Genomic DNA, 8,860 nt, shown 5'->3' with positions numbered 1-8,860 from the left:
CAAAATAATTTCCAACTGTATCATTCCTCTGAATGCTTCCTTGCCACATGCACACAAATACAAAAGCATCACTGATTATGATAGTGCAAGAATATTTGCACTCATATTCTGACATCTTGTATCTCCCACACACACTGACAAGCAGCTATCAGTCATTGGTGCATGACTGGTTACACACACATACACACACACACACACACACACACACACACACACCCAATAGCAGTTGCAGGATCAGTCCACTCACCCTGACTGTTGGGTCCCCCATCGCCCTCTTCGCATTCGGTGAGGTTGTTGAGCATTTTGGAAGCTCGAGCACAGATCCCCTGCTAATGCTAACACTGCTGCTGCGTCCACCAGCCAACACGTGTGCTGTGCTGTACCAGCCTCACACGGATGGAGGAGGAGGAGAAGGCTTGTGGTTCTCTGCCTCTCTCCACTCAAGAAAGCGAGCAGTGCTGTGCTCCAGCAGACTGGAGTCCTCTCTGCGTACTGACTCTCTCTCTCTCTCTGTAGGAGGAGGAGGAGGGGTTGGGGGGACAGAGAGAGGCTGCAGGGACGTAAATGACGGAATGCTTAAGAGCACTTTTTTTCTCTATCAAACACTCACACAGCATGTCTTCTCTCTCTCTGCTACGCAACTACAGGCTGCCTATGCCTCACCATTATATTCACAATGCAGTGATCAGGAATATTCTTTGCTTACATGTAGCATCTGTTGCAATGTCTATGTCATCACTGTGTCAAACTGTCCTTATATCAGAAAGGTTGCAAATCAAAAAATGACCGCATGTGGTTGTGATTTAAAATTGTAGCTTTCATTCTCAGGTTGTTTGCCTTGATAATTCACCAACCAAAAAAGCAGCAATCTGCATTTTTGCATGTATTTTTTTTTTGTTGAGAAAATATGTAAGGGTGTGATGGCTGGTTGCTAGGTTGTTGCTAAGGTGCTCAGAGTGGATTTAAATGTGTTGATATGGGTGTATGCAGTTGCTGATCTGTTCTGGATGCTGCTAATTTGCAAGTCCAATGCAATTCCAATTTGCAAGTCTGAAAGCTAGAGATATTTATATTTTTGCCATTCCTTGCAAAAAGAGCAGCACAGCTTATTGCATGATTTGTTTTAGATGGACCATAGATCAAAATAAATAAACAAACAAACAAGCAAACACCATAAAGGGCTGGTCAATTAATTCCTGTTTATTAGTAACCAGCCAATAACTTCACAATACGTTTTCTTAACATTAGGTAATGCAACAGCTAGCATAAAAAAGTTATAAAAAAATAAATAAATACAAACATTTTATTTATACTATTTATAATATATATTTTATAATAATATAATATAATATTTATAGTATATTTTAAAAAACTAGGGTTTTGTTTCTGTTTTTGAACAGTCGTTAATCAAATAGCTAATGTAAAATAACTAAATGATTTAAAAATATTTTGTAAAATTAATTTTAATATAATTTAGCATATTAATAATATTATACATAATTACAATTTAATATAATACAACATTTAAGTTGCATAAATGAGCATGTTAATGTACAATAATATCAATGAATCACATTAACAAAAGTATTTATAATTTATTAACATATTTAATAAATGTTGCAAAAAAAGTTTATTTTTCATTGACAACACCTAATGCATTAATAATGTTAATAAATTGAACCAAGTTGTAAAGTGTTACCTATTTTCCAGAAAAATGGGTTTGATATCAAATCACATAGGAGCATTGATATTTCAATTAAAAAATGAGACTCGTGAATCAAACACCTCGACCTTCTGCCTTAATGTTTCTATATGTGATGAAATACTTATGAGGCATAAGCCATGTAGGGAGTTATTGCCAGAGGCTTTTACAGGCTCTATGTCACGCTACAGGTTGTGGAGTCATTGTGAGATGAAGTGATGTGGAAATCTTGCTTTCTTTTATATACACTTTCCTTCTGACCTCAGAGGTAAACTTCCTGAGAGCTTTCTATAAATACAGAGAATAAATTAAGGTATGGGAGATTTTAAAGGTTTTTTTAAAAGTGCAGGATGGTGAGAAAGAGCACACATCAGGAATGAGGGACACACAAATGGTTAGACACATAAATTATAGATCTGCTCAGAGAGAAACATTGATGGATAAAAGCAACTGTGTGAAGCTGGAGAGGTCAGAGTATGGATACAAATATGGGGCTCTGGAACAGCATAACATTTTCTCATACAGCTTATATGTGCATATACATGTAGAGTCCAAATGTCTAAAACCACACTGAATTCAAAATCTAATTTAAACCAGAAACAAAAGTTTTAAACAATTTTAAACAAAGAAACATTTTGACTTTATTGAATAAGAAAGTTTGTATATTTCTATATGGATGGCAGGATCATCAGGTCAGCTTGTGGAGTTCATGCAGCTCAAATCATTATCCTTTTTTTCAAACTTTTATGCTTATAATTGTATTTTACTTAAGGCAAGACACTACAGGCAAAAGCACAGTTTTTTCACACACTGGTCAATTTTGAGATTTTAGGCTATCTGGAAAGACTAGTGGAAAGAAAACAAAAAATACACTTTTATATGTTTATTTTATTGCACTTCATCTATTTGCATTTGTAGATTTAAATTCCAATTTGCATTTTAAAGGCTTTCTTTTTAAAACGAGTTCTTCACTGAATAACTTCAGTAGCACTTTAATTTGAAAAATTAAAAATTTAATTCTAAACAGTTTTAATTCTATCTATATTGTGAAGGGTTTTGCAGAAGGTTTTTTTGTATATCATTTGCCTAATTTTATATACGATTTTATTCCTGAAAATATGGTGATATTTTTTTCCGGCTGCTGACAGTATTTTCTGATTTATAATAGAAAAGATATCCAAAATATCCTCTGTAACCTTTGACTTTAAGATGTCAAATAAATTATACAATGTTTATATTTCTGTTCTGGAAATGCAAAAATTTTTTTTTTGCATATTTAATTGTCTCAAACAATGCCTCATTCGCATTTTTAAACATAGCATTTCAGAAAACTTGTAATACAAAAAGAAAAAAAATCAATTCTAAACTTAATCAACTGGGGAATTACAGTGATATTTATTAGTTTTTACACTCTTCACTTAGAGTGTCTTGTCTCAAATGTACTAAAATAGGTAAATGTTCTATCAAATGCTATGCAAACTGAATAAGAGAAACATATACAATAACGAAGAAAAAAAACAGACCAATGAACCTTGTGCAGATAAGTGGTATCAAGGTCCAGGGTGAAGAAAGGAGATAAGATTTTGAGAAGCATGAGAACATGCTGGCCTGGCTCTATTCATGCAGTGAATCTCCACTGAGACGACACTTTTTCTCCTAAAAGCATTTAAGTGCGGCGTCTCGCCTATTTTTAGCATCAGAAGCTCAAAGACACAGAAAATGTTTCTGAACTCTGAAGATTTCTCTGTGATTAAATAATCTGTTCTCATATCTGTGCATATCTTTTTTTTGTGTGTGAAGACATATTTCTATATATGGTTCTAATGACATGGCTGAGAACAAAAACCTTCTGTAATATCAGGAATTCACAGATTAAAGCACATTCACAAACCTTTTGACTTTACCATCATTTGCATTTTTGCCCAAATCCAAATAACTTGTCAGAAAAGTATATTGCTGTTTGTATGCATGTTCATAGTCTGTCAATTTCCAGAATGAGGTAAAATTAATAATTAAAAAAAAAAAGTAAAATCTCTCTCTCTGTATAGGAAGAGTCCCAAATGTCAGTAGAAAACTGCATGATAATTACAGAGTCACGTCCAATTAAGCATCACATATCATGAAAGAAATGAATTCTCTACAATTTAGGGCTCATTAATAAAATTTGGCATAAACTCTGCTAATTTTGTCCAAGTTTCAGAATGTTAATATGTTTGAGAATGTTAATATTTTCTCACATTGATCAGCACCCTTGTAATAAAAAAGTACACTTAAGCATACACTTTCAAAAACAGTAGGCTATACTTATTACAGAAAAAAGAAGTTTAAAAAATATACACTTAAGTGTAAACTGAATGTAATATTTTCAACACGGAAGTGCATATGAACTGCAATTATATGAAAATGTATTATAGTTTAAATTGATATAAAATGCAATTAGTTGAATATATGAGTGCTTTTGTGACCCACTTAAATAGGACTTAAATACTTCTTTACATGTAATTTAATAATTCTACTGTCTTTGAAATATGGTTAAAGAGTATTGCAGAGTGTCATTTCTAACGTCATTTCTATTGAAACTTGTATGAGATGCATTCAAATTAATTTGAAATTAACTTCTTTAAAACATAAGGCTTTAAAATGTACTTTAAAGTAAAACTTTTAATTTGACTTTAATGCAAAGTGCACTTTTAAAAGTATACTTAAGTGTGTTAGAAACAATCATGAAAGTGTCTCTCATTTAATACACACATTGAAGATGTGAAGTACACTACAAGTGCGCATTCAATACAGTTAAGCTCACTTCATTTTTACAATGGCAGTAAGCATTATTTATGGATAGTGACAGAAGCAGAGCTGACAGAATTTTTAAGGATCACATGTCTTCTGTGCTGTGAAATAGAAAGGCCTGGTCCAGATGTGGACCGACTCCCTCAAGTTTGCTGGAATCACAAATTCCTGCCATGATTGGCATCCATCCTGAATACTATTTTCATCTGGGCCAAGCTGCTTTAGTGCTTAACCCGGAGGGCACTTCCCATCTTTACGCATACACATATACACAACACAACCCTCCCAGACCACAAACGCTGACCTAATCCACAGATTAAGGCCACAGAAAAATGTTGCAATTTGCTTTTTCATTTAAGCTAAAAATGAAACAAGAATGTAAGAGTCATCACACTCGATTTGACAGCACAAGACGTGGATATGAGCGCCTAATAAGCTCGTTTAAGCAGTAAGCAGTTTGGGATTCTCATTTTTATCAAGGCTTGCCAATGTTTAAATGGAATTGAAATGAGCTGTCCATTTAGCCCCAGGACAACCAAGGGCGTTTCACTGGGATTACAGAAAGCACTAGGCTGACCAGCAGCTGTACTGGGGTGAAGATTAAAACCGTGGGCAGAAAATGACCTTTCCGATCGCGATCTTTCACAAAGTGCTGTCTGGTTATCATTAACTGATATTGCGTAAGGTGAAATGCCACAGGACACAATGGACTTCCAAGAACTGTTTGAATGTCATGATGTCAGGATTCGGCTGCAAATCCTTTTAGAGGTTTAGATAGACACTTATTTTATTATGTTTATATATATCCTTAATGTGTATTTTAAGTAAAGGTAAAATTAGGTAAAAATGAATAGTTTTATTTAGCAAGGACATATTAAACTGATCAAAAGTGACAGTCATTTATAACTATACAAAATATTTCTATTTCAAATAAATGTTCATTTAAACTTTGAATTCATCAAAGAATCCTGAAAAAAGTATGCAAAAAAAACAGCTTCCAGCATTTAAAGTAATAAGCAATATTGCTTGAGCACCAATAAAACAATAAAAATACATACACTTGTGAAAGTTTGTGTTTGTATAGGATTTTTTTTTGTTAAAGGAGTCATATGATGCGATTTAAATTTTTCCTTTCTCTTTGGAGTGTTACAAGCTCTTGGTGCATAAAGAAGATCTGTAAAGTTGCAAAGACTAAAGTCTCAAATCCAAAGAGATATTCTTTATAAAAGTTAAGAGTCAACCTCGCCTACCTAAAACGGCTCGTTCTAACACGCCCCCACATGTCTATGTCATGATGTGGGAAGATTTGCATAATGCCGCCCAAATGTTCACGCAAAGAAAGAAGGTGTAACTTTTATTCTCGCTGTAGTATTGATGTTGCTGCCGTCATGTCGTGAAGGCGCTGTGTTTCGTTGTGAAAGCGAAACTACTTTGTTTGGCCTTCCAAAAGAGGACGATATCCACTTCATCATGCCTGGAGCTGATCCGTGCTGGTCGCTGAGGAAATACATCAACTTCGCGCTGTGGATCGCCGGATCGACTTTCACCGTGAACGAAGCGGAGTCCAGCCCGGGGTCGTCACATGTGGTTGCCGCAAGCCCACCGGATGCTCCTTCGTGGAATCCGCCAGCCGTTCTCAAGCCTGCCCGCCCGCCTCTGCTCACGCAAGCTGGCCTCCGCTCACTCTAGGCCGCGGCTCACTCTAGGTCTCCGGCCTCTGCTCACTTTAGGCCGCGGTGTGTGACGCTGTTTCGTTGTGAAAGAGAAACTACTTTGTTTGGCCTTCCAAAAGAGGACACGACTAGAAATCAGTGGTTAAGTTGTATTTACAACACTGTTCAAGGACCCTTCACAATAATGTACAGTATGTGGAAAATAATGTGTTTTTTTAACCTTAAACCGCATAAACACATTTCATTACCAAATACACAAAATAATGTTCTTTTTAGCAGCATCATATGACCCCTTTAAGTATATATGTAACAATATAGTCTGTACAATATATTTTTACAATACAGGTATGATAGTCGCTGCAGAACATATTGATTTCACCTTTTGCTATAACCTCAGTCTGCAACCCTGTTATTGGCACTGCAGCGAGAACTGCTGAGATTTATGAGCAGCCAGGGAGAGAGAGAGAGGAGCAACCATCTAAAAGAAAAGACAGAAAGAGAAATTGAGCCTGTCCTGAATGCACCCCTGGAGGAAGTCAAGGGCATATTGAATCTTTCATTCCACTCAGATATTCTGACCTTAAATTATGTGTTATCTGTTGCAAAGGGAAAAAAAACTGCTAAGTGTGCTGTTCAATTATTGGCATGGATTTGTGCACGAGTATTTGGGAGATCAGTAGGAAATGTGATTTTCATTCACTGATGTCTGAATCAGCATGGCAGCATGTATGTGTGACATGCTGTGACACTAAATTCAATATGATTCATTAATCATTGAACTCACCATTGAGCTTATACAGTTTTCTTATTTTATTGTTTCCGTAGGCCAGCAACAGCAAGGTCACAGATTCAGTTTCCAACAAATATCTTAAATTTAACATCTTGTAAATGAATTCGTTTTATCCATTCAATTTGATCTATCCATTAAACATCAGACTCTTTTAAACAGTTAATGTTTTATGTAATTCTATATCTATAATCTATATTACATGTAATATATTTATTCAGTTTGGGTCCACAGAAATATATGACCTCTGTAAATGACCTTTTGACATCATTTTAAAGACAATAATGTTCTCAGAGTTTATTAATGCATACAAACCAGTAATATCTTATAATAGCATTTTGATAATAGAGGCATTGATTGTAATGTATATGATGTATACTTAAAAATCTAAATTAACTGGTTTTATTCGGGACAAAAATAATATTTATCATCTCTGAACCAACTAATATACATACATCTGATTCCACACCAACAAAACTAATTTTTATGAGTTAAATCAGGTAGAAATGGCTCTTATAGGTAACAACTGCAGGTTACCACTTTTTAAAGTATACTGTGTATCTAACATAGATTTTTTTCTAACTCTAGATGGCTGATGGTCACAAAATAAACAGGATCTTTGTGCATGTGTCCCATTTTTTTTCAGCCATCTGAGTCACACTTTGTTTGAAGAGGTGCCACTGTTGGCACTACACTGCTGTTTTGTTTGTGTGGCTTCTGAATGCATTCATTTTTTTGTTTTTTTTTGCATGATCTGATCTGGATTTGTACAGTTGCAGCAGAATGGAAGGTTTCTCAAAGGTTTTTGGGTTTTCCCTAAGAGTTATCTCATCCCTCCACAGAAGACCTCGGGATGTGTTAACTTCAGTGGAGTGTAGACAGAGTGCAGGCTTGAGTGCAGGCATGTATAAATCATGACCAGAGAAATGAATAGGGAACAGTGTTCACACAAAACTGACCAACAGGAAGACAATTATAAAACACAGAGGCAGAAGGAAAGTTACAGTAAGAAAAAAAGCATTCATAAACTAGCAACACAATCCAAAGCATTATACAGGATTAAAAAAAGCTGTTTTACGATAACTTTAAAGGGAGACATAGTGAGCTAAAACATTGTTAATTGATGGGTTCTGCTTCTTTTGAAGCCATCGGACTGCATTATTTCAACTGATTTATTAAACAAACATGCTTAACATTGGAATTTCCAGTGAAAAACATTATCATGCTAATAAAATTCTCCACCCATCAGAGAATAATGACAAGCACATCATGCCAAAAGATATAGCGCTCCCCATCTCACATGAATCCCTTAAAATACATAGAATCAGTCTCCCTATGCTCTCAAACCACTATATATGCATATTTTGCAATAAATGTAAAATACACACCTATATACACAATCAACATCTTTAAATCAATAGTTTTATTTGCATCTGTAACATTTACCTGGTTATTTCATTCACAATGCTTCATGGCATCACAGTCTTGTACCTTTTTCATGATTTTCAAGTATGTTTTTTGCGTCAAATCAAAGTTTCTAGTGTTGTGGTTCACCTCATAGCTGGTGGGTTTGGTTCATGGCTTGTAACACTTTAATTAGGACTTCTTAAAAATCTCTGGGGAAAAATGAATGGGAAAAATACTTTTAGAACCAAGGCCACTGAAAAAGAAGATGGGCGCTGTTGCACTCTAGTGATTAATAACCTGTGATTTCTAAATTAAGAAAGAAAGAAAAGAAGAAAGAAAGAAAGAAAGATAGTTAAAAATAAAAGGTCAGATGTCTTTGAGAATGACATACAAAGTGTGAGTGTGTGTGTGTGTGTGCAAGAGAGAGAGTTGAATAATGAAGACTGGTGTTTATAAATAGATCAAGGAAGGAAGGAGTCCTGGCAAATAAATTATGCAGTA

General features: G+C 35.1%; 1 protein-coding gene across 3 annotated transcripts in view; it reads right to left on the bottom strand.

Annotated features, from left to right (window-relative positions):
• slc12a5b (solute carrier family 12 member 5b) overlaps positions 1–480 on the bottom strand; it is a 67,252-nt gene extending 66,772 nt beyond the window's left edge. For all 3 annotated transcript variants that reach the window (XM_016232403.1, XM_016232400.1, XM_016232401.1), the window contains exon 1: positions 248–480. In XM_016232403.1, the coding sequence (XP_016087889.1) occupies positions 248–302 (55 nt within the window). In that variant the 5' untranslated portion in view covers positions 303–480. The remainder of the gene's footprint in view (positions 1–247) is intronic.
• Between the last annotated feature and the right edge of the window lie 8,380 nt (positions 481–8,860).

This window comes from Sinocyclocheilus grahami, unplaced genomic scaffold (assembly GCF_001515645.1).
Source record: "Sinocyclocheilus grahami isolate Dianchi unplaced genomic scaffold, SAMN03320097.WGS_v1.1 scaffold410.1, whole genome shotgun sequence".
NCBI classification, from domain to species: Eukaryota; Metazoa; Chordata; class Actinopteri; order Cypriniformes; family Cyprinidae; genus Sinocyclocheilus; species Sinocyclocheilus grahami.
This window is presented reverse-complemented; position numbering and strand designations above follow the sequence as displayed.